Below are 27,209 nucleotides of genomic sequence, written 5' to 3' on the forward strand. Positions count from 1 at the left end.
TGGACTGAAGGGGGATTTGAATTGAGTTGAGACTCAGACTCAACAACGGCCTTAGCTCTTCCTGCAAAGAGTTCTGCGTATTGAAAAGTGGAAGTTACTCAGTCGTGACTCTCTGCAACCCTATGGACTATACAGTCCATGGAATTCTCCAGGCCAAAATACTGGAGCGGGTAGCCTTTCCCTTCTTCAGGGGATCTTCCCAACCCAGGGATCAAACCCAGGTCTCCTGCATTGTAAGCAGATTCTTTGCCAACTGAGCTGTCAGGAAAGCCCAGTATTGGCTGATCTTTTATATTAAATAGCTGTCTCAAATTGGGGCAATAAGATTGAACTGTTATACACGTATGTTAACTAAGCCTTGGGTGCAGCAGGCTGCCCCTTGGAAGGAGTAATACAAGCTGAGGACAAGTCAGCTTTTGGTTGATGAAACTTCCAGCAGCTGGAGGAATGTCCTAAAGTGGTGAGATGGACAGAGCTCTGTTTCATAATTTTAATATGTATTTTCCACAGTTGTTCATTTCTGAGTATTTTCAGAGTTCTGTTATGATTTTTGAATCTGGCTATTTAGGAATACATTAACAAACAGTTTCAACTTTTTGTTATATTTCTAATTGCTTTCTGATTAGTGAATATCATCTTTCTTATTTAGAAACTTTCTAATTTGATGAGAATTGCTTTATGGCCAAGGAGTAAATCACTTTAAATACATCTTCCATGTGTACCTGAACAGAGTGTGTATTTTCATATTATTGTAGGCCATGTTTTGTAGGTCAAGTCTGCCTATTGGGATGTTCAAATCTTCTAGTGATGTTTTTGGCTATTTGATCAGTTTTTGAGAGTGGATTAGTGACGTTTTCTTGCTTGCCAGGAAGTTAATGGGTAATATAGCAGTGTAATGTGTCTTCTTGGCTAATTTTACTTTTTATCAAATATATGGCTTTTTTTGAGTTTGCTTTCTAATTTCATTTTATCAGTATTGTTATGCCTAAACCAGGTTATTTTGGTGTTTTCCTATGTTCTTTTTTTTTTTTTTTTTCCCAGTCAACCAGTAGTCTATTGATTGAGGTCTCTCTCTTGTAAGTGTATATACTGATGTTTTTCTTTTTCTGTTCAAGACTGGCACTGTCTTTTAACCATAGATTGCAGTCAATGTACATTTGTTGTATTTACTACTTTCTGATTTATTTATATTATCTTCTTTTTATTTTTGTTCCACTTCTTGGATTCTACTTTCTCTCCTTTCATGACTTCTTTTTGATAATGATTGCCTTTAAAATTTCTCTTCTTTATTCCATTCCCATCCCCCCCACTCCTTTCCACTGTGATAGAAATTTTATGCTTATTTCTATTTCAGGGTTTACTGTAGAAATTTGAATTTGGAGACAGTTCTTCAGGTGTTCCTCAGTATCCTAAACTTTTCAAAATGTTTACTTACTTTAAGATTCAATCTACAGTTTTTTGTCCTGTCAAAGATTTCCTCCTTATATGCTTTCTTGTATTTTATTTCCTTAATTCTTTACCCTGCTAATTAGACATTATTACTGGGCTATAAATAGCTAATATTTATGTACCTTTACTCAAATATTTATTTTCTTTGTTCATTGTTCCTTCTTCCCATCCCTGACTTTACAAATGGGATTATTTCTGTTTTTCCTGGAATTTACCCCTTAGAAGTTTCTACAGGTAATTAACTCAGTTTTTGTCTAAATGGGACTATTCACATTCTTTGTTAAAAGATGACTTTGGTGTGTATGCAAGTCCAGGTTGATAGTGGTTTTCTGTTAGCGTAGTGCTGGAATATTTGTACTATACTGTGCTCTGCAGCTGTTGAAGAGAGAGTTGTCAGTCTCATTTTTGTTACTCCTTTGTAGGCGGTCTGTTCTTTTTGTCCGGCTCCTTCATAAAAATCATTTTTATGGAGGAATGCTTTATGAAGAATAAAATCTTAACTATTTTAAGTGTATAGGTTAGAGAATTTTAGTACATGTCACTACAATTACTGCTGCTACTGCTAAGTCACTTCAGTCGTGTCCAACTCCGTGCGACCGCATGGACGGCAGCCCACCAGGCTCCTCCGTCCCTGGGATTCTCCAGGCAAGAACACTGGAGTGGGTTGCCATTTCCTTCTCCAATGCATGAAAGTGAAAAGTGAAAGTGAAGTCGCTCAGTCGTGTCCGACCCTTAGCATGGACTGCAGCCTACCAGGCTCCTCCGTCTACAGGATTTTCCAGGCAAGAGTACTGGAGTGGGGTGCCATTGAAGGTATAGATAATTTCTGTTCTTTTAAAAAACATTGCTTCCTTCATTTTACACTTCCACCAGCAGTGTTTCAAGAGTTGTAGTTACCTACTTACTCCATGCCTGTGAATACTTGTTTTTGTAGTTTTAGTCATTCTAATGGATATGTAGTTATATTTCATTGTGATTTTGATTTCTGTTTCCTTAATACCGTGGAGCATATTTTCACATGCTTAATGACTATTCATTAATCTTTGCCAAACCAAAGGTCACTTAAATTTTCTCTTATTTATCTTCTAGACATTTTATTCTTTAGTATTATATAGTTAGGGCTACAATCCACTCTGGGTTAACTTTTTGTGAAATGTGAAGGACTTTATCTAGATTCACTTTTTGCCCATGGATTTCCAGTTGTTCTAGCAACATTTGTTGAAGTGATTGTCTTTTCTCTATTGAGTCACTTTTGCTTTCTCGTCAAAGATCATTCACTGTGTTTGGGTGAGTTTATTTCCGTGCTTTCCATGCTATTCCATTGATTGATTTGACTGTTCTTTTACCAATATCTTGGTGATTTTATTACTGTAGCTTTATAGTAAGCCTTAAAGTTGGGTAATGTCAGTCTTTTGAATTTGTTGTTGTCTTTTAATACTGTGTTGGCCATTACAGGTCTCTTACTTTTGTATATAAATGTTAAAATCAGTTTGTTGATATATACAAAATAGCTTAATGGGGTTTTGGTTGGAATTGCTTTGAATCTATAGATCAATTTAGGAGAATTGATATCTCAACAATATTTAGTTCATGAATGTGGAATTTTTCTCTATTTATTTAGTTAGATCTTCCTTAATTTCATTCATCAGAACTTTGTAGTTTTCTGCATATAGATACTATACATATTTTGTAGATTTATGCCTAAGTGTTTTATTCTTTGGGGTACTAATGTAAATGGTATTGTTTTTAACTTCAAGTGTTTCCATTGCTGGTATGTGGGAATGCAATTCAAATTGTAATTACATTAATCTTAGAAGGTTTTTTTTTGTTCATTTGGGTTTTTTTGGTGGTTGTGGTTCTTGATTTTTTGAGATTTTCTTCATAGATGATCTTATTTCCTGCTAATGACATTTCTTCCTTCTTAATTTGTTTACCTTTTTCTTGTCCTATTGCCTAAGCTGGGACCTATAGCAAGATGTTGAATAGGAGGGGTGAGAAAGGACATCCTTGCCTTGTTCCTGATCCTAGGAAGAGTTGGACATGACTGAAGTGACTTAGCATGCACAGTTCTTACATGTATGGCTTACTCATCAATGTAAACCCTTACCATTTTAGGTAGGAGAGAGAAGTGATCATATGTATATATTAAAGAATTTTGCTAACCTCTTTATAGTTTGATGGGACCAACTGTATTAGTAGGGAGCTCTGTTAGGAGATTTCTGGTTAGCACCACCAAATTAGGAATCGGACATTTCTCAAGAAATATTTCACTTTTCCTTTCTTTTTACATTTCCTTCTCTATCAGTCATTACAGTCTATGAATTTTTTATTGAAGAAGCTATAGGTGAAAAACTATATAAAATTCTTCATTATATGACTCATGATATTTATGTCATGAAGATGTCATTTTACCAGCCTTTACAGTATCGGATTATGCCCCTGTGTATAGGGGCAGGTTTTGCTTAAAGGGGTGTAGATTATGCACTGTGTGTCTTGTACAGCTCAACATGGTGTGGTGGTGAAGAAATACAGTTAGACTTGGGATTACAACTGAGTGGGAAAGCACCAAGCCGTAGAGGCTGCCTTCATCCACATCCTGCCTACACATTGTACTGACTCTACCTCTAATACAAGGCTAGACCTTTCTCTTTCTCTGTATCGACAGTTAGGTCCGGGTTACAGCTCTCTCTCTACTGATGGTTTAGTCGCCAAGTCACGTCTGACTCTTTTGCGACCCTGTGGACTGTAGCCCTCCAGGCTCCCCTGTCCATGGACCTCTCCAGGCAAGAATACCGGAGTGGGTTGCCATTTCCTTCTCCAGGGGATTTTTCCGATGATCAGACCTGCAGCTCTTGTGTCTCTCGAGTTGGCAGGTGGATTCTTTACCGCTGAGCCACCCGGGAAGCCCAGTCAGTCAGCCTGACTTAGAGCCACAGGCAGACGTCCATTGAGAGGATGGTAAAGGTGAGGGAAAACGTGCCAACAGCACAGATTTGTTTTTTGTTTTTTAAAAGCAATCTTACCATATCAGGAGATTTCATCTCGTTTTAAAAACCTTGGAGAATTTTATTTTGTTATGATAAGGAAGGTTGTTCTGTTTCAAACATACGTCAACTAAAGATTATAAATTTAAAGAAATGTGTTCTAGACAAAAGTTGAACAGAGGAATAAGTACTCTAATGGGTTAAACAATGTGAGAGAACGTTAGTGGATATTTCATACCCAGGCTGGAAAAAGTGAGGGGTTGCAAGCCATCAAACTTGATCACTTCTGATTTTTCTGGGAATGCCAACTTTTGACTGAATATGTTTTTTTTCCTTTTTCTTCCAGTTCCTGGCACCCCATAACTTACCCTAATTAGAGTCACAGACACAATAAGAAAGTGGGGATGATGGACTGGGCTTTTTGATACTATTTAGTATCATCTATGTGGAATATTTTTTCCCCTCCTTTTCAAATGGCTAGTTCTCATTTCTCCATGGCATGATGACAGCATAAAAATATGTGCTGTCCGAAATTTAATGACTTACTTGGCATAAGACTTTGAGTAGAATACCTTACTATTATATTATTTTCAGTTATAGCTCAAAAATTACATTGAATTCATGACTGTAATGTCACCAACTTCTACCAGTTTCTTCCCGTGTCTCTGTCGTTTAATATTTGGCTTCTTAAATTCTTGTCAAGAAGTCTTCTCTTCTGGGTTGTGTGTATTCACAGGTCTATTGCTGCATCGCCTCCTTTGGGGGCGCTATGTTGCAATTGTCTTATTATATATTACCCCGATGCCTAACAGTGTCTCACCTCTTCTGAACATAAAATAGGGGAGCTTCCCTGGTGGGTCAGTGGTAAAGAACTTACCTGTCAATGCAGGAGGCATAAGAGATGTGGGTTCATTCTCTGGGTTGGGAAGATCCACTGGAGGAGGGCATGGCAACCCACTCCAGTATTCTTGCCTGGATAATCCCATGGACAGAGGGACCTGGGGAGTTACAGTCCATGAAGTTGCAAAGAGTCAGACACGACCGAAGTGACAGCACTGAACATAAAATAATTTGTTGTTGACAAATGATTTTACTTGTCTTGTTTTGCCATCTAGTTTTTTGTTACCAAGGAAAATTTCCAAATCTTATTTTGAACCTCACAAATCCCTAAATAGTCCAGGACCCATAGTAAATGACTAAGATGAGATTAATACTGGAATCAGAATAAATTTCCTAATCCTCAGTGGGAACTGGAAATGGTAGAGACATGAGGTGCGGATAGCATTCCTCTTGAGGTTTCCTGTTCACATGGATAAATAGTTTTTGATGGTGAATTGATAACATGTTTTATGGGGGAATATCACTTTAATAAAGACCTTAAGTTGATTTTAAAAAGATATCTCAGGCCTGCTGATTTCTAATTTTTAGATATTGTTTCTTCATTGCTCAAAAACAAGCTAATTCTTCTTTACTGATTTCAGTCTAGTTCCTTTATGTGATATTCGTTGTGCGGCTGCAGTGCTAAGAGACAAATAATGTTCTTGTTACTCTCAAGCAGAATCTGTAGAATGCAGAAGTATGTAGGATAATTTGCACCTAATTTATGTGTCCAGTTCTCTTTTCCTCTGCCATCCTGCAGATAAACTCTGTACTTCAGATGGTTTCAGTCCTTCCTTAAACCTGTTCTATGTTTCCCCACCTCTGTTTTGTTTCTGTTCTTCCTGCCTACTGTGTTCATATCCTGCTCATCCTGCTGCTGCTGCTACTGCTGCTGCTAAGTCGCTTCAGTCGTGTCTGACTCTGTGCGACCCCATGGACTCTAGCCCGCCAGGCTCCTCTGTCCATGAGATTTCCCAGGCAAGAATACTGAACTGGGTTGCCAGGTCCTCCTCCAGGAAATCTTCCCAACCCAGGGATCTAACCTGTGTCCCTTCTGTCTCCTGTGTTAGCAGGCAGGTTCTTTACTGCTAGCGCCATCTGGGAAGCCTCCTGTCTGTTGGGTTGGCCAAAAAGTTTATTTGGGTTTCTCCATCATATGTTATGGAAAAACCTGAATGAACTTTTTGGCCAACCCAATATAATATGCTTGTCTTAATCCCTTTTTCTCTTTCCTATGATTCCTTTCTGAATTCCTACTGAGAGAATTATCTGGGGTCCTGTGCCTCTTTCTTCCTAGATTATACGGCTCCATGTGTGAAAATAGCATATTCATCTTTCTTGTTCTTATTGCATCTGTGTTGCTTTTATAGTGCTGTCCCACATAAATCTATCTCACATAAGTGTAACCAGTACCCAAACTTTTAAAGCTGAATTAATTATGAAACACTGTTAACTAAGTCGAAGTTAAGAGTGATGTTCTGTGGCTCAGGGGTCAGATGTCCGTGGCATTTCGCCCTGTCTGCCCTTTTCTTCAGAGATCCCACAGCTAGAGCGCAGGGCTGACAGAGCATCACTGGGCGGGCGGAGTCCTTGAAGGGCTCCTCCCTGACCTCTTTCTTCACAAACGATCACAAACAAGTGGTCTCAGACATGTGTCTCCACCGTATTGTCAGAAACCCTCTAAACACAGAGACTTCACAGCTTTTCTTGGTCAGTCATCACAGATGACTCATGCTGTCAAAATTTTTACTTTATAACTACTCTAAATACTCATTCCTGTTTAATCACAGCAGTTTTTTTCTTTTCTCTTACAAGACTTTGGCTGGAAGCGTCCTCTGGTTTGGGCCTGATGTTGTATTTTTGTAATACTCCCACGTTTCAGCGTTTCATCCCCTGGTGACTGAATGGTATATGATGGTAGCTTCTCTATGATGGCAGCAGGCCCTGCCTCTTCAGCTCCAGTCATAATAGAACAGCCATGGCTTGATTTTTCCCAGAGCCATCGTGTCTTTCTTGCAGATAAAAACTGCAGGGGTTCCCTATAGTTTTGCAGATGAAAATACCTCAAGTACCTGTAAATCATTACTTTTGAAAACAAGGAATTTAATTTGTTACGCCTGCAAACAGCAGTTTGGGGGAATGAAAAGGAAAGCATGTGTTTGTGTGTGTGTTTCCTTAATGCTGTATAAGTTGTTTCTTATATCTTTGGTTAATTAATACTGTATCTACTTTCATTTTTGGAATCCACTGTCAAATTATGTTTTCTTATTGGGGAAAATGTTGCATTTATTGGTACACACAGTCTTTTTCTTTTAAAAATGATCACACTCATTTAAAAATATATATGAAACATATGTAAGATCCTTAACCGGCATTATTTTCCTGATGTTAAAGAAAGGAACTTTAAAATAAATTAGTTATTGTCTTCTGTGTTTCTGAACATGTGGTCAGTTGTCATGTTCATGCATCCAGATGATCGAAGCCTGAACTGCTGTCTCATTCTTCCCTGCTGTTAGGCTACCCTGTCATGATCAAGGCCTCAGCAGGCGGTGGTGGGAAGGGCATGCGGATCGCTTGGGATGATGAAGAGACCAGGTGAGATTCTGTCCAAAATATACTTTTGATGAAAATAGCAGTCACTGGAGTTTTATTAAACTGACAGGTAAACAGATACCAAAAGCATAATGGAATAATTAAAACAATCATCTAATTTTTACTCCTCTAGATGGGCAAAATTAATATTCAGCAGAAACGTTTCTTATTTACATTTAGGTGTTTATCCTATTATAGAAAGTTTTCTTTTTTTACTATCTCAAACATTAATAAAGGATTATCTTTTACAGTATATTTTTAAAGATTATAGTCATGATTCTGTCTTCTAGGTAAAAATTGCTAATGTTTGGCTGTTCTGAATATGATAGAAGATTTGAATCTAATATATTTGAAAGCAGTAGTAATTTCATCTGTTTATGTATTACTCAGTACTCATTTGCTTCCCCTTGATTATCTGTAAAAATCGTGAACTACTTTGATAACTTTAGTGTTATCTTTATAGTGTTACTGTATTTCAATATAATTTATAGTGTGAAATATATTTCCTTTTGAATTTGAAAGTATAGTATGTTGTTCATATGCAGTGTACTCTGTTATGTATTTGAACAGTTTCTTAGTAGTAGTTTCAGAAATTAAAAGAGACTTTGAAAACAAAATTTTATAAACTTAATGTATTGATAACATCATGGTGAGTAGAAAAATAAATTTTTTAACAACTGCCTTGTCCACGCAAGTTTTAGGGGACTCTATTCAGATTTTATTACATACTTCAAAGCTTGACAGTTAGAGAGATTTATGTCATTTTTTGAAGGAAAGGGATGAAAAAAATCACTGAATTATTATCATTAATGTTGCCTTTCCTGCCCTTTCTCTACCCAGAAGTAATTTGGTCTTCCAAATGGTTAGTTCTTTTTTCTCCTTTTCTTTTCCTTTCCTTCTCATTCCCTGAAATCTCTGAAAGAGAGAGATCAGGAGTAATCGGTATGAAAGCCATCCAGTGCAAAGCTAATTCAGAAGTTAGGTTCTTTTTTTTTCTTTCCTTTGGTGCGCCTCCACCGCCCCGCAGGGTCCTGGGACACTGTGCGAGAAAAAATCTGGACCGCTTCACGAATTTGCGTGTCATCCTTGCGCAAGGGCCATGCTAATCTCTGTATCGTTCCAATTTTTAGTATATGTGCTGCCGAAGCAAGCACAGAAGTTAGGTTCTAAAGTGAACTTAATTCACAAGGTAAAAATCTCTCAGGGGCAATAGATTACCCTAAAATGTGAGGGGACAGACACCACATTGCAGACTTGCACAGACAGTTTTAACTCTAAAAGATGATTGTCTCAAAACACCGTTGTTTCTTGGGTTGTATTCAGAGGTGGGGGTGATGATATTTGCCTAAGACGAGTCTTTCAACCCCAGCCTCATGCTCAGTGTTATGCTACCACATAGTGACCAAGGTCCCATCAGAGTCTCCTCTCCCATCTTACACTTACCCAGCATGAAGAAGCTCATTGGGTGCATTGGTGTGGTTATTGAGGTGTTTGATATTGGCAGCCTCCTATATGACAAGCAGTGTTTTGGTAAGTTTCCAGGAAGAGAGCCATGAACAGAAATATGCAATAGAGGGAACCCTCTATTCCTCCATAGCCAGTGTATGACTGGATCCGGAGTTCTTAACCTTTGAATTTACAGACGCATAGAGTTCAGGGATGTTCATGCACCTGGATAAGGGGGAAAAAAGTACGTGTTTCTTTTACTAGCCTATACCTGGAATTTAGTGTTTCTTCCAATATAGACAACAAGCTACAACAGTAGTAGTATCTGTGGAGCTTTGCAGCCTTCGGGAAATCCCTTGTATTTTCACATCACAGTTATTGCAGGTTCCTCTCAGTAACAGTGTAACAATTAGCAACAAGTAACAATTAGACTTGTTGTTGGAGCTTATTAACAATAAAGAGCCACTTACAGGATATCCCAAATTTGTTTTTAAAGAATATCTTGATACCTTTATTTCAATATAATTTCTTATGAAACCCTATGCATACTCTTTTCTATGTTTTAAATCACTTCGAGCCATATTTTGACAAATGCTTCGTGATCCTGCCAAAGGCATCCGTGACATAAACAAGGTTTAGAAACCTATTCTGGTAGGAAGAGACAGTGAACAAGATGAAAATCAATCATATACTATTGTGGAGGATGATAAGCAATATAAAAAAAATAAAGGAGGAAAGGAAGAGGCATGGGGAGTGTTGGAAGGAATTCCCGTTGTAAACAGGACTGGCAGGATTGTCCTTGCTGAGTAGGTATATTTGAGTGGTGAGGTTAGAGTACATGAAGATGAGGACCAGGCTGGGGAAGAGCACGTGTGGAGGTGGTGATGCAGGAGCAGGTCTGGAGAGAAGCAGGTGGCCAGGTGGTGGGGGCTGGGGAGGGGTAGGAGGACATGGGGAACAGACTATCTGGGACCTTGTAGGCCATACTTAGTGAGACTTAGGCTGTTGGAGGGTTTTCAGTAGAGAAGTCACAATCATGGAACTTGACAACAAATTCCTCACCTTATTTACATGTTTCAAATTGTAGAAATTTTCAGGCATACAACAGTGTAGAAGAATGTAATGAACTTCTGTACTGTGTATCATCCAGATGAACCAGTTGTCAAGATTTTGTGACTTAAGTTTTAAAAAGGATGACTCTGGCAGCTATCTTGGTAATAGACTTAATGGGGACAGAATCATGAACCCCAGAATCAGGGAAACCAGACAGGGGGCTGTTGAAATAACTCAAGCAAGAAAAATGATGATGGTGGCTTTCCCCAGTGTAATGGTGGAAGTGGTAAGAAAGAATTTAATCCTGAAAGGAGAGGCAACAGAATTTGCTGAATGATTGGATATAGAGTTTAAGTACTTGAGGATGACTTACGGGCCCTGTTTAAGAGAGAGAGAGATATATATATATATATGTTTGGCTCTTACTGTCTCTTTGGCCTTGGTGGTTTAGTCGCTAAGCCGTGTCTAACTCTTGCAAACCCGTGGACTGTAGCCTGCTAGACTCCTTAGTCCTTGGGATTTCCCAGGCAAGAATACTGGAGTGGGTAGTCATTTCCTTCTCCAGGGATCTTCCTGACTCAGGGATTGAACCTAGGTCTCCTGCATTGCAGGCATATTCTTTACCAACTGAACTACTGGGGAGTTCATATATATGAATTAAATGGCTATGCTGCAACACTGCTTTACTTGAAAATTTCTTGGGAAGTGCTGAGAGGTTAAGGTCAGAATGAAGGCATTTGTCTTCACAGTTGAAGAATGCTTAATTGAAGAAAGGTCTGCTTCTTAGCTTCTCTCTGGAATTCTTCTCCCCGTGTTCCTTTTGATGGTGGAGACTTACAGAGCATTGGTTACCTCTCTGAAACGTTGGCAATTGGGCTGGCTGGCTGCTGTGTGTGGGCGGAAGCAGGCTTAAGGATAAGAGGCATGCGTAGTCCCATTTTTACCACATAATTTGTCTTATTTGACTTTTATCTTTTGAAGTTCAGGTTTTGAAGCTATCTCTTGTGCTTTGTTTGTAACCCCAGTGATTTAGTGGACGTCTCCACGGGTTGCTTGGGCTTCCTCACAGTATGGTGGCTTTGATTTCTTATTTAGTGACCCAAAGGTCCAAGAGCATTTGTTTCAAATCCAAGAGAAAGCCGTATCACTTTTTATGATCCAGTCTCAAAATTTATACACAGCATCCCTTCTACCATACTGTTTGATTATCAGTGAGCACAAATTCCCCCTGAATTCAAGGGGAGGAACGTTAGACTTCACTTCCTCATGCAGGAGTAGCAAGTTTCTTAGAAGAGCACGTTGAGTGGGAGATGCCACTGTGGCCATGTTTGGAAAACACAATCTGCTATAGTCTCTGTAGTAAAAAAAAAAAAATATATATTAAACACAACTTAATGGTTTTATAAGAGATGTGTATTTTGTGAACTCTTTTTTCCTCCGTGTTTTCCCCTTTTGTATAGCAATTATAGAGCAATTTCACTAAAAGTCTTAGCATTTAGTCTTTTTTTAAAAAATTATTTATTTTTTGGGTGTACCAGGTCTTAGCTGTGCCATATAAAATCTTTAGTTGTGGCATGTGGGATCTAGTTTCCTGACCAGACATGGAACCCGGCCCCCCCCCGACATTGGGAGTGTGGAGTCTTGGCCACTGGACCACTAGGGAGCTCCTGCATGCAGTTTTCATTATGCTTCTTAGGATGTCAGGTTTTTTTATCAGTCATTTCTCCAAGGCTACTCTTAGTAACATATTCTTTTATAGTGAGATTACTCATCAGTTTCCTGACAGTCAGTGATTTTCACCAGTGGATTTTCACCAGTGGATTTGGTATTTAACCAGTGGATTTTAATTTAGAATTCAGTGTCTTCAGAAATCGCCATATCTATTCTTATATTGGGCCTCTTTGGTAAATAAGTTAACCCTTTCCTGGCTAGTAAATGGCGTATTGTTTCAAAATATTTTCATATAACTAGTAAAAGTATGTACATAAATACTTTTCTACCTAAAATTATTCCCTTCAACTTGATAAATAAGCCATCTCTAAAACTGTACTGAGATTAACAAAAGTATGACATTATTTGATATAATGATATAGGATCCTCATTTTAAAAATTTGTTCTGTAACCTCTGTTAATTTGGAAAAATAGAAACTTTGAAAAAATTGAGGAAACAGTCCAGAAAACACCCATATATTGTCTTTCGGAGTCACCAGCTGTTGACATAATGCTGAATTGCATTTATTCCTTCCTTTCTCCTAACTTGAGGAAGAAATTTTTCACATATTCCACAAAAATTTTAACATTCCTCAGAAAATTTAGTAGCTGCTTATTATCCTAAGAAGTATGTCCCTTTTGTAACATCTTCAGGGAAGTGTCATCTGTACTTAGAAGTTTTAGAACATCTGAAAGATTTTTTTAAAAGTTTACTTTTAAACTTTTAAAGTTGGTTATGGCATGCTGCAGTCCATGGGGTAGCAAAGAATTGGACACAACTTGGCGACTGAACAACCACAACATATTAAATTCGGGTGAAAGTCATGGAGGTTATTGAAAATAAATTCATATATTTTCACAATCTCTGGCTTCCTTTTCTTTACGCCAATTTAAATGAAATGTTGTGGCATGAATGGAAAATTAATCCTCTCTACATTTTGGAGTACCCCTATATGATTTCAGGTGTTGTGAGGGCAGTTTCTGTTTTATTTTTCTATCACATATATAATATATGCACCAGCCTCAGTTTCACTGTTAGTATTTATGGAATGATTGTATGACTGAGTGGTACAAATGATCTACATGCAGTTTTCCATGAATTCTAAAACATGTTGGTAAATGCTCTCAAACTTGATACTTTATTTGGGAGACTTTGATTTTTCACTTTTGGTATTTGTGATTTCAAAGCAAAATAAAAACTCTAAAATCATTAGAGCAGAGACAAACTGTAAAGTATTATGTTTTTCCTTTGTGAATCATTGTATCCCACCTAATAAGAAGTGGGTTATATGATACTGAAAGCAATGATTCATCGTGCTTTAGTTTCTTTGAGGTTTTCAGTCTCCTGAGATCTAAACTCCATTCCCTTAAATCGTGAAAGTAATGGAGGCCTAAGAAAACATGACACTTTTTCTCTGAGACCACTGAGAGATAGAAATATTTGCAGTATGTTTTGAAATTCATCTTCTAGTCAGTGTTTATTCGCAATGTTATATTTTTCAAGCACACAAACAAATGAGATAGTTATTTCTAATATTGCCAGATGAAGTGTTTGCAAATGAAAGGATTAAAAGAATTTTAATGTTGAACATTAAATACAGGTATTTGAAGTGTAAAAAACTATTAATTACATGTAAAAGGAATTAAAGTTTATATTCTATATATATCGATGAATGGAACATAAGATCCTCAATTAGTTTTAAGTAAGCAAGTCTGAGTTTTTAATAGACTGAATGAACTCATGTCAAAGTGTGTGACTTTAGTAAGCATATTTTAATAATTAATAATGTTTAAGTTATTGTAGTTTGGAAATAAATGTATAACAATATTTAAATTCATGTTTTTATTTAAAAAATCAAGCTGTTCTCTTTTGTTAACTATTTTTGAGCAATTTTAAAGAAGATAAAAATTACAATGATCTGTATGGACGTGTGGGGGACCATTCAAAGTTGGGTGCTTAAAATATTTGGAAATGTTCTTGAGGACTTCCCTCTCCTGTTCTTACTGAGTTTATTTGCTGTGGTTTTGCCCCAGCTGTGCAGTTGCCTATGTTCTTTACATTTTTGTGTGCATTGTCTCACTTTTGAGTCAAATGGATACGCGTTTTTATATATTTTTATTAGTGGAATTAAGGTATATTAAGGTCAAAGAAATGAAATTTTACATGCTTTGATGGCTTATTAAAATGTCTCTTTTTTAAAAGCAGTTGGTGAAATAAGTATTTGGTATTCGTCTTTTTATAAAAATCTAAGATCAGGGAAATTAAAGCATTTACCCAGAGTCACAGTACTAGTAAGTGGAAGACTTGTTGTTCAGTCCGAGTTAATTGAGTTATTTGTATGTTCAGTGTATTTTTCTCTGCTCTGCTCAGAGGTATGCAACGGTAAGCCTTTATCTAGTTTTCCTTATGTCAGGGGCTGTGCTTGTTTTGTGTTCATGTGCCTCTTCTCTTTTTCTTCATAGGGATGGTTTTCGGTTTTCATCTCAAGAAGCTGCTTCTAGTTTTGGTGATGATAGGCTACTAATAGAAAAATTTATTGATAACCCCCGTCATATAGAAATCCAGGTTGGTACATTTTAAGATACTTTCAAATCATTATGACTTTAAAATAATATTACTTAGTCCTATTAGAATACATCCTGTCTTAAATTTTTGGGTGATTGTGAATGGTCTGTTTTTTATTGAGCCCATCTTTGCATGAAATGTTCCCTTGGTGTCTCTAATTTTCTTGAAGAGATCTCTAGTCTTTCCCATTATATTGTCTTCCTCTGTTCCTTTGCACTGATCACCGAGGAAAGCTTTCTTACCTCTCCTTGCTATTCTTTGGAACTCTGAATTCAAATGGGTATATCTTTCCTTTTCTCCTTTGCTTTTCGCTTCTCTTCTTTTCACAGCTATTTGTAAGGCTTCCTCAGACAGCCATTTTGCTTTTTTGCATTTCTTTTTCTTGGGGATGGTCTTGATCTCTGTCTGCTGTACAGTGTCACGAACCTCTGTCCATAGTTCATCAGGCACTCTGTCTGTCACATCTTATCCCTTGAATCTATTTCTCACTTCCACTGTATAATTGTAAGGGATTTGATTTAGGTCATACCTGAATGGCCTAGTGGTTTTCCCTACTTTCTTCAATTTCAGTCTGAATTTGGCAATAAGGAGTTCATGATCTGAGCCACAGTCAGCTCCCGTGTATGTATTTTGTATATATTTTGCTGACTGTATAGAGCTTCTCCATCTCTGGCTGCAAAGAATATAATCAGTCTGATTTCAGTGTTGACCATCTGGTGATATCGCTGTGTGGAGTCTTCTCTTGTGTTGTTTGAAGAGGGTGTTTGCTATGACCAGTGTGTTCTCTTGGCAAAACTCTATTAGCCTTTGCCCTGCTTCATTGTGTGCTCCAAGACCAAATTTTCCTGTTACCCCAGGTATTTCTTGACTTCCTACTTTTGCATTCCAGTCCCTTATAATGAAAAGGACATCTTTATTTGGGTGTTAGTTCTAGAAGGTCTTGTAGGTCTTCATAGAACTGTTCATAGAAAGTTCCCAGTTCAGGCATCTTTACCAACATTTGATTTCTCAGTTTTTTAATGTCTAGCCATTTGGTGGACATGTAATAGTATCTCTGTTTTAATTTGCATCTCCCTAATGAATATTGATATTGAACATGTGTTTTTGTTTTTTTTTTTTAAGTTGATTAACCAAAACTGGATATCATATTTTCTGAAGTGACCGCTCAAGTCTCATCCTTGGCCCTCCCCTCTCCCACTTTCAAATTTGACTTTTTAAAAATTATTGAATGTTGAGGGTTCTGTATCTGTTTTGTTATGAGTCCTTAAGGTTTTTATACTGATTATAGTTTGAGAGGGTAGTCCTTTCGGCCAGCGTGTAGTGGAGGTGATGAGAGGTGATCGAATTCAGGGTGTTTTGTGAATGCAGACTAGAATTTCCAAAAGATTGATGTGCTATATAAGAAAAATTAGGCATCAGAGATAGTTTCAGGCTTTTGGCCCAAGAAATGATAAGAATGGGACTGTCTTTTACTGAGATGGGAAAGACTGTGAGAGGTACATATTTGGGGGAGGAAATCAGGGTATGAAGATTAACAGATGAAGGCTGAGATGCCCATCAGATACCAAAATGTGGATTTGAGTAGACTAATTTAGGGGAGATATTAGTATTTGAGCTGTCCTTCCTGTAAGATCCTAGAGGCAAAATAGATTTTCCCCTTCTCTGTATTCCCCACCCAGCACTTATTTGTGCTATCAGAAGACCGCTTAAGCCATATTACCTTTAGCCATCTCACTTTTTCCACACTAAAAAGTATCACTTTTTTTTTACTGATACTCAATAAATGTTTGTTGTATTGTGTTAAATAATTATATTTCTACGTCAACTTTTAGCTTATTTTAATTAACCATGGCATATATTTATGTTGATATTTTTTTAACATAGGTTAAAGTTACAGTAACTTAAATAGGCAGCACAGGTGTTTCCCAGATCTGATCTGCACTTGGGAGTTGCTTTCTTTTTTTTTTTTATTTACCTTCTTCATTTTAATTAATTACTATTAGTATGTGCACATGATAAAGGGTATTCAACAGAAAGCAAGCCTTCTTCCATTCTTGTCTCCAAGCAACCCTGGTTTCCATCCCTGGAAGCTGACACTGTTACTGTTTTTTGAATATCCTGCCATAGTCGATGAATATATATATATGTAGTGTTATTTTCGAAGGGAGCTATCACATACTTTGTTCTTTGTCGTGCAGTGGGAATGACACTGCTCTGTTGAAACCAGGGCGCTGCTGGCATTTTATGGGCTGGATCCGTGGATGCTGAAAGACTTGCATTATGTGAAGTGGTCTATTAACAAGGAAGCTTTTCCTAATAAACTAGATACCTGGGAGATCATTTTATAATCATAATCATTATCACACGTGTCTGTAAAGGGTAATATGGATAGTTTAAAAACCTCATGATGCATTGAGCATTAACTTCCTTTACAAGCACTTTTTTTTTTTTTTTAATAATGTTGTCCGGTTACTTCGTCTCTCAATTTGTTTAGTGGAATTCCCTGGTGGTCCAGTGGTTAGGACCCCGGGCTTTCACTGCTGTGGCCCAGGTTCAGTTCCTGGGCAGGGAACTAAGATCCTAAAAGCCACATGGTGTGGCCAGAAGAAAAACTATGCGCAGACTTTAGAGAAAAACAAACTTGACTCTGTGACCAAAATGAAAAAAAAAAGTAGATCATTTATGTATATTTGAATCTAATATTTTACAGTTGAAAATGTTTCTGAGAATCCTTGATTGTTGTCACTTTATTTCTTGGAGGCTAAGTCTACTTTCACCGCTACATCAATTAGACTAAGAAAAGGTAGAATAAATTTAACATTTAAAAATAATTCTGGATGTAGTTCTATGGTCACTTTTGAGTCTTAGAAATAAAATTCCAACTTATTGGATTTCATTGCTGTAATGTTTCCCTTTGGAAGCATTCTTGAGGTTTGGATAGGTTTAAATTCCTAAAAATTAATCATGCAATCATGTATTAACTGTTCATTTTATTGTTTAATAATATTGTTAAATCACGATCTTTTCAGTGTTTCCAGGAGCCATATAAAATATTAAGATGATATCTACTATTAATGATGCATGAAGAAACAGAGTGACTTGCCCAGAAAGATTACATAGCTGTTTAGAATTTAAATTAGGGCCTACTCTTTTTGCTTCTAGAATAGCTTTTATCTCCATTAGCTTAAATATATGCATTCAGTAATATACACCTACTCCTTAATCATGAAAATTGATTCAGTTCAGTTCAGTCACTCAGTCGTGTCCGACTCTTTGCGACCCCATGAATCGCAGCACGCCAGGCCTCCCTGTCCCATCACCAACTCCCAGAGTCCACCCAAACGCATGTCCATCAAGTCAGGGATGCCATCCAGCCATCTCATCCTGTGTCATCCCATTCTCCTCCTGCCTCCAATCCCTCCCAGCATCAGGGTCTTTTCCAATGAGTCAACTCTTTGCATGAGGTGGCCAGAGTATTGGAGTTTCATGCTCCAATGAACACTTAGGACTGGGTTTTTTTTTTTTTTTCATGGGAAAACATGAACAAAAAGCATGTTTTAGGGTTGCCAGGTTTAGGTAAGGAAATACATGTTAAATTTGAATTTCAGATAAATGGTATTTGTTTTTTTTAAAGTAAAAGCGTGTCTCATTCAATATTTTAATATTTTTATTACAATTAAAAACTCTAGGGACTTCCCTGGTGGTCCAGTGGCCAAGACTCCAGGCTCCCAATGCAGGGGGCCTGGGTTCGATCCCTGCCCAGGGATCTAGATCCCACATGCTGCAACTAAGACCCAGCACAAATAGTAAATATATAAATAAATATTAAAATGAAAAGCTCCAGTTTATTTCTCACTATCCCAAATGGGAAAAACCATAATGGTATATACTAACCCCAAACTTTCTACTAGTTTCTTATAACAAAAATAAAACACAGTAAAAATATCACTGTATAATAGAACAGACTGCATATCGGTTGTAAATGAAATAGCATTTTCCGATCAACAGACATTGCGGTATTAACAAGTAAATGTTTATCATAGCACCGTGGCTCTCCCAAGTGCTATTGAAATCTAAGATGTATTCCCTTTACTGATGTTCAGTATCCTTCACAAATTTGTACAATTGATTCTGATATTTTACCCAGTATATCGGAAATGTAACATGAAAATTTTTTTCCTCAAGTCTTTTTAATAAAAATGTTCCATTGAGTTTTGGAGTGGTAGATAATAAAATTTTCTTTCACTGATGTCAACCACAAGGAAACTGTATTTGAGTGGTGTCTTGTGTTTTAGGAGGTCGGAGTATTAAAAACCAGGGGGTGTTACATGGAGAAATGTTAACTGGGCATGTGTGCTGTGGATATGGCTGTATAATTTTTCAAGTGGTATTATTGCTGTTTCAGGTTTTAGGTGATAAACATGGGAATGCCTTGTGGCTCAATGAAAGAGAGTGCTCAATTCAGAGAAGAAATCAGAAAGTGGTGGAGGAAGCACCAAGGTAAGCGCTTCTCCTGAGGAAACTACAGAGTAGTCTGATTTTCTATATTTCTTATGATTCTTTCCCATTGTAATAAAAACTATTTAATAGAGCTGAAATTACTTTAACAGTAATAGTAGGATCTATTAGTTGTCCCACAGCATGTGGGATCTTGGTTCCCTGACCAGGGATCAGACTCATGTCCTCTGCATTTCAAGGCAGATTCTTTATCACTGGATCACCAGGGAAGTCTCTACCTCTGGGCTTTGAGCACAGTGATGAGCTTGTCTGCAGCTCTAAGGATCACTAGGAGAGTTTATGACAAGGGAATGAGCAGGACCATTCTCACCATGACAGGTGAGAGTAGTTTTACTCAGCTGTGCTTGCGATTATCCAGATGTTATGATGATAATCTTTAGTTGCACTTCCCTTTTTTTTTTTTTTTTTTGGTTGCATTAATTCTGTCATCCAGTTATTGTTGAAATGTCATCTATGCCTGAACGAGACAGGAAAATGATCAGATTTTTGGCTTAAAGAAAGCGAAGAGGACATTACCAATTAAAAGAATCACAAAGATGTAAAATGCAGTGGCTAGAACTTATTTGGATCCTGATTCAAAGAGATCAGCTATAAAAAAAATTAATGAGATAATCTAGGAAATCCGAATACTAATATAGATGTTAAAGCTATTAAGGAGTTCTTGTTAATGTTTAAAGTGTGATTGTTAGGAAAATACTTATAGAAATAGATATGGAAGTTTTGATGGAAGAAGTGATACCTAATTTGGTATTTTCTTTAAAAAAAAAAAAGGGGTGGGCTGGTAGAAAAGTAGGCATGCCATTAGACAGGACAGAAGTGGTTGTAAAGTAATAATTGTTACATATGGCAAACAGATACATGCAAGTTCATTATGTGCTTAGTCGCTCAGTCATCTCCCGACTCTTTGTGACCCCATGGACCATAGCTGCCAGACTCCTCTGTCCATGGGGATTCTGCAGACAAGAACACTGGAGTGGGTTGCCATGTCCTCCTCCAGGGACTCTTCCCAGCCCAGGGATGGAACCCAGGTCTCCTGCATTGCTCGTGAATTCTTTACCAGCTGAGCCACCAGGGAAGCCCAAGTTCATTATGCTCTTCCATAATAAAATGTTTATAAGATGTCATCTAAATCTTATACATTTGAGACTAATTTTAATCCACAGATAGAAAAATAGTCAATGTTTTGTTTCTCAGAGCCTTTCTTTCATAGAAACAAAATATATGAAAAAGTGGAAATGATCTGATAATATTCTTTTCAGGGTTCATTGAAACCCTGTATTTGTCTGTTGGAAGGTGCTTCTTTATTGTGAAGCAACAGTTGTGAGGATTTGTTAGATGTACTGTTGATTCTTATTATTTGTGGTAGTTATGTTTTATAAAGTCACAATACTGAAGTGTTACTCTCACAGGAAATAGAGTTAAGTTTCTGTGACCCTTGAGTCAGAACATTTTCATCAACCGATTAATGCATAATCTTGTTTTGTATGTGTTTCTGTTGAAAGACACCTTATTTTATGCATATTGTTGATTCATTAATGTTGTACTCACTATCTTGGTGAGCAGCACTGTAATACTTGCTTGAAGCAATCTCACCTAACATACCTTTTCTCCATAAAGCACATCTTCCAATCTTACTTGGAGAAATTCTGAATATATGTGTAAAATTTTACTAGTTGTAAACAACTAGTTTTGCTAAAGCAGCTGTATATTTTATAGATTGATTAAAGTTGCAGTATAATGTAGAAAGTTCAGATGTTCAGTTCAGTCTCTCAGTCATGTCCGACTCTTTGCGACCCCATGGACTGCAGCACGCCAGGCTTCCCTGTCCATCACCAACTCCTGGAGTTTGCTCAAACTCATGTCCACTGAGCCGGTGATGCCATGGAATCAACTCATCCTCTTTTGTACCCTTCTCCTCCTGCCTTCAATCTTGCCCAGCATCAGGGTCTTTTCCAGTGAGTCAGTTCTTTGCATTAGGTGGCCAAAGTATTGGAGTTTCAGCTTCAGCATCAGTCCTTCCAGTGAATATTCAGGACTGATTTCTTTTAGGATTGACTGGTTCAGATGTTAGTTTTATATAAAAATTTGAAGTTGGTTTATTTCAAACTGTTATGCTTAATTAACAGTAAGCATATATTCTAAGCATATATAAAGCATATACCTTGAAATCTTAAGTCAACATAGATGATCATATCTGAGTAAACTTAAAGAAAATTAATGCACACAAAAGATTACTTAATTTTTGTTCAAAATGTAGGTGGTCACTCTGTGTATATTTGCAGCATTTTTCTAGATTCTGAGACGCGAAGAGCAATGGGAGAACAAGCCGTAGCCCTTGCCAAAGCAGTGAGTTATTCTTCTGCTGGAACCGTAGAATTCCTTGTGGACTCAAAGAAGAATTTTTATTTCTTGGAAATGAACACGAGACTCCAGGTAATAAAACCTCTGTTCTTCATTCCTCTCCATGCCCCTAAACTTTTCCCTTTCTCACCACCCCTTTTGGTTTTATAAAAGTGAAAAACCAATTCCTTAAAGTGGGAAATAAAGATTTGGTTTTTATGTTGGTGCTAAGAGACCTGTTGGAAATGACAGATGAGTATCATGTTAATTTGATGGTCAGTGACTAGCCCCTCTGCCTCGTTACTGCTAATACTTTATATTGGAAATTCCAGTTCTTTTTTTTTTTTTCTTGAATGTTTCTTAATGAAGTGCATTAGTTAGGGTTCATATGCTGAAAAGGGAAACTAATCAAGATATGACTCATAGAAAGGGATTAAGTGCCTACAAATCTTTGGAAGAGACGGGGAAAGGAAAGGTATTGAGAGTGAGCTTTCGGGAATGAATCTCAGAACTGAACCATCCAACCTGGCTTCTAGCGGAATGGACACCTCTGCCACAGTTGTGAGATTGAGAAATTAAGTGGTCGCCTGGAACTGTTAACTTCAGGGACGTACTTGGTCAATTCCAAGCAAGGTTTCAGGAAGCCACTGGTATACTGTTAACTCACTGATGGCTTTATTTCCTTTCTTCTTCTCTCTTTTCTTTGATTTAAATTGTAAACTGACAAATTCAGAAAAGTATGTAGAATACAAATGTGTAGTTGAAAAAAATTATTAAAAGCAAAAGTTTATGGGAGCTCAGTTGGATCTAGAAGTACCAAAATGCCAGTACTTCTTACCCCTGCCCCTCAACTTCTTCCCATTCTTAGAGATCCTGCCTCCATCTTCCTGTTTATTATTCTGACTGAATTCTAAACAACATTTCCTTATATTTCTGGATAGTTCTTCCTTTCCTTTATGCATGCCTTGACAATAGAAATAATTTTGCCTGTTTCTTTTTTAAACTTTCAGTCCATGGGATTGTATTAAATATGAATTTTTTGTATATGGCTTCTTTTCTCAGTATTACACTTATGAGATTATACCATGGGACAGATTTTCATATACTGTGGCAGAATTTGTGTATCTAGATGCATTTTGAGACCAAGGGTAATTCATATTTATAATTTGTACAATATTAACCTTAGTAGTTTTTGCTAAAAACTTACAGTACTTCTGTTTAAGTCACTTTTTTAGCCTCTATCCTGTTGTTGTGGATATCTTCAGAATTGACAGACTTGTAGAGATTAATTTGATTTTGATTAAATATATATCTTTATAATGAAGTATGTCTAATTATATGATTAGCTGGGAAATCATGTTTTTTATTAAAATGGAGACTTGATTATATCATGATGAGAATAATAGCTTTGTAATATGATCCTGAAGGCAATTTGAAGTGACTACAATGTATGTTTATTGTATTCAAGACTTAATAAATACTAGACTTTAGTTGGGATACTTAGCAGATTTTGCAGAATTAATAATCAGTGTTTTTTATTTTTCTTTAGGGCACTTTGTTATTATGTTCAATTTTTTTTTTTAAGAATCCTTTACTTTTTATTTGTTTCTGGCTCATGTATCTCAGCGCATAAGTTTTTTCAAGTTTGTCCCGTGGTCAATTTTGGTATAAGACCTCCAAAAATTGATATTTATTATCAAATAATTCTGTGTTGTCAGTCTAAATCATTTAGGTACCTGTGTTTACAATTTGTATCATGAGTGGCTTGCCAGGAAATTATGCTCAGTACCCTCAAAAAAAGATTATGCATAAATGAATTTCAGGAAAAAATCTGATAGTGCCTAAATCTGTGCTATATAATAGCATAATTATTAATTTGTGTCTCCTGTTTAATGTTTAATAATATCTCATTTCTCTCTTTCATTTGCTTCCAGGGATAGTAGTCTTGTCAGTTACCAAACAAATTATTATTTATTTATTTTTTTTAAGAAACATCTGTGTGGTGGAGGGATATTTGGTGGTGGAGGCTGTGACTGAATGGGAGCATGAAAAAAAGAATCTTGTGTTTTATAGTATTCCCGAAAGCCATGCTTAGATATTTCAAAGATGTCTTTCTGATAGTGTTTAAACAATTCAGATGTCCTTTTAATGGTAGATTTTCTGTTTCAAATTTCTTTACTAACCTTAAATTATAATACTTAAGGCACATTCACCAAATTCTTTATCTTCTAAGATATATGTTATCTCTAATTAGTGTTTCAGTTTGAGGCTGGAGAGCTATAATTTTCTTTTCTTCTTTTTCCTTGAAATTTCCTGATTGAGTTGTCACTTTTTTCCAGCATTAGAACTTGTACACTTTTTTCCTGGTAACACAGTGTGAGTAGCATCTTCACTTTGCTAGATTTCCTTAAGAGTGACATTTGAAATAAATACCATTTCTTCTTAAAGAGAAACACTGAGAAAGTCACTGGGTTTGGTGCATAAATACTGGTTTTTATCTCTCTTTGGTGAGAATTTATGTATCAGGTTTATCTATGCCATCCTCATATGTTTGTTTTTAAAGTCACTGTTTTCTTTTTCTTAAAGATAAAATTCACATGCTTTTATGTTGGTGGTGTTCAGTGTTGTTAAGTCCTGTCTCTCTGTAATCTCGTGAACTACAGCAGGCCAGGGTTCCCTGACCTTCACCATCTCCCCAAGTTTGTCCAAACTCATGTCCATTGAGTCAATGATGCCATCCAACCAGGTCATCTTCTGTTGTCGCTTCTCCTCTTGCCTTCAGTCTTTCCCAGAATCAGGCTCTTTTCAGATTGGCCAAAGTATTGGAGCTTCAGCCTTCAGCATCGGTCCTTCCAATGAATATTCAGGACTGATTTCCTTTAGGATTGACTGGTTGGATCTCCTTGCTGTCCAAGGGACTCTGAAGAGTCTTCTCCAGGACCACAGTTAGAGAGCATCAGTTCTTTGATACTCAACCTTGTTTATGGTCCAACTCTCACATCCATACATCACCACAGGAAAAACCATAGCTTTGACTAGATGGACCTTTGTTGGCAAAGTAATGTCTCTGCTTTTTAATATGCTGTCTAGGTTGGTCATAGCTTTTCTTCCAAGGAGCAAGTGTCTTAATTTCATGGCTGCAGTCACCATTCTCAGTGGTTTTGGACCCCAAGAAAATAAAATCTGTCACAGTTTCCATTGTTTCCCCATCTGTTTGCCAAGAAGTCATAGAACCAGATCCCATGATCTCAGTTTTTTGAATGTTGAGCTTTAAGCCAGCTTTTTCACTTTCCTCTCTCACCTTCTTCAAGAGACTCTTAGTTCCTCTTCAGTTTCTGCCATTAGAGTGGTATCATCTGTATATCTGAGGTTATTTTCTTTTTCCTAAAGATATAATTCAGATGCTTTTATATTACAAGTCCCTTTGCTCTGTAGCCTTAACCTCTCCTTTCTTTTTCCTGGGTTCTGTCTGACCTCTGTGTGCCTTTATCAGGTTTTACTCCCTTTGATTGGAATGGTCCCCACCTCTTGTCCTAGTAGAAGTGTGCATATGTACCCACCGATGCCTATATGTTTCCTTCTCTGCATCTGAAAGATGGATAGAGAAATGGATAAATACCAAAAATACAACTTTATTAAAATCTTATTTTAATGAAATATGTAGTTTTGCTTGAATAATTTTCTTACTTTATTGAATTGAAATACTAAGAAGTAGTAATCATTGGTTAAAAAAAAACCTAATATATCCATAAGAGTAAACATTGGAAAAATAACTTCCCATACCCCATTTGTTATCACAATTGTGTATTTTTCTTGTAGAGGCAACCTTTGTTTTACTTAAAAATTGTCTTTTGTAGTGTTTCATACTTCAGAGAAGGCAATGGCACCCCACTCCAGTACTCTTGCCTAGAATATCCCATGGATGGAGGAGCCTGGTAGGCTGCAGTCCATGGGGTCGCTAAGAGTCGGACACGACTGGGCGACTTCACTTTCACTTTTCACTTTCATGCATTGGAGGAGGAAATGGCAACCCACTCCAGTGTTCTTGCCTGGAGAATCCCAGGGACGTTGGGGCCTGTTGGGCTGCTGTCTATGGGGTCGCACAGAGTCGGACACGACTGAAGCGACTTAGCAGCAGCAGCAGCAGCAGCAGCAGCAGTAGCAGTGTTTCATACTTAAAGTGTTATCTTCTTCATTATGATTTTGAATATTCATTTGTATGAGTATGCATTTCACCAGTTTCCTATTTTTAATTTTTCCAGTATTTTGCTATCATAAATAGTGCAATTAAATACCTTTTATATTATGATTTTGCACATGTGAAAGTAGAATTGCCTGGAAAATGATAGGTTCTTGTATAATTTAGTGAAATAGTATCAAGGTGCCTTTTATAGGAGAACTTGCATGGCTAAAAGGATCTTTGCCTTTGACCCTGTGTATGATAGTGAAAAATGGTGCCATATTTTCATTTTGTTTTTCTTCTGAGTGAGGATGAATTTTTTTTCATAGAGTCATGTACATTTCTTTTGCCCTTTGGGTTTTCTAGATGGGGAAACAGTGGAAACGGTGTCAGACTTTATTTTTCTGGGCTCCAAAATCACTACAGATGGTGACTGCAGCCATGAAATTAAAAGACGCTTACTCCTTGGAAGGAAAGTTATGACCAACCTAGATAGCATATTCAAAAGCAGAGACATTACTTTGCCAACAAAGGTCTGTCTAGTCAAGGCTATGATTTTTCCTGTGGTCATGTATGGATGTGAGAGTTGGACTGAGAAGAAGGCTGAGTGCTGAAGAATTGATGCTTTTGAACTGTCGTGTTGGAGAAGACTCTTGAGAGTCCCTTGGACTGCAAGGAGATCCAACCAGTCCATTCTGAAGGAGATCAGCCCTGGGATTTCTTTGGAAGGAATGATGCTAAAGCTGAAACTCCAGTACTTTGGCCACCTGATGCGAAGAGCTGACTCATTGGAAAAGACTCTGATGCTGGGAGGGATTGGGGGCAGGAGGAGAAGGGGACGACAGAGGATGAGATGGCTGGATGGCATCACTGACTCGATGGACGTGAGTCTGAGTGAACTCCGGGAGTTGGTGATGGACAGGGAGGCCTGGCGTGCTGCGATTCATGGGATCGCAGAGAGTCGGACACGACTGAGCGACTGATCTGATCTGATTGAGTTGTAGATGTTTTATGTTTTTTCAGGAAATTAGCCATTTGTGATATCATCAGGAAGCAATGCTCCATGAATATTTTCACATTTTTACAGAGTGAGGGCTTTCTAAGCAAAGACCTCTGGCACCTGATTAAATGATAACAACTCGAAAGATGGAGCTTGCTAGAGAGAAAGTCTTATCTTTCCCCAGAGCCATTTGTTGACATTCCAGGCCTTTCCCCTTCTCTCTCTGGAAAGATTTATTTACTTTCCAGAGTCAAGTTTGCTCTCTCTCCATGGCAGCATCGCTTATGTCTGTTTAGATGAATCGTTGTGGGGTTGCTCTCTAGTGATAGGTGCACCCCCCTCTGCCTGCACAGGGACATCAGACCGTGGGGAACCAGGGTGTGAGAAATGGTGTGAAGATGCTCTGTGAGTTAACAGTTGCCTCCTTCTCCAGTCCAGGAAACTGTTTGTTTCCTGGCAAGATAAGCAAATGAATGCAGATATAAAATATAC

At 37.4% G+C, this 27,209-nt stretch overlaps 1 protein-coding gene and 1 non-coding gene across 6 annotated transcripts in view; one reads left to right on the plus strand and one right to left on the minus strand.

Moving 5' to 3' along the window:
* PCCA (propionyl-CoA carboxylase subunit alpha) overlaps window positions 1-27,209 on the plus strand; it is a 360,640-nt gene that overhangs the window by 132,851 nt on the left and 200,580 nt on the right. For all 5 annotated transcript variants that reach the window (XM_019971675.2, XM_070799925.1, XM_019971676.2 and 2 more), the window contains 4 exons: window positions 7,829-7,907; window positions 14,577-14,679; window positions 19,085-19,179; window positions 21,480-21,630. In XM_019971675.2, the coding sequence (XP_019827234.2) occupies window positions 7,829-7,907; window positions 14,577-14,679; window positions 19,085-19,179; window positions 21,480-21,630 (428 nt within the window). The remainder of the gene's footprint in view (window positions 1-7,828; window positions 7,908-14,576; window positions 14,680-19,084; window positions 19,180-21,479; window positions 21,631-27,209) is intronic.
* On the minus strand, window positions 8,954-9,058 carry LOC139186301 (U6 spliceosomal RNA). The gene has a single exon (XR_011569898.1). It is a non-coding gene; the product is annotated as a U6 spliceosomal RNA (small nuclear RNA).

This window comes from Bos indicus, chromosome 12 (genome assembly GCF_029378745.1).
Source record: "Bos indicus isolate NIAB-ARS_2022 breed Sahiwal x Tharparkar chromosome 12, NIAB-ARS_B.indTharparkar_mat_pri_1.0, whole genome shotgun sequence".
Classification (NCBI taxonomy): Eukaryota; Metazoa; Chordata; class Mammalia; order Artiodactyla; family Bovidae; genus Bos; species Bos indicus.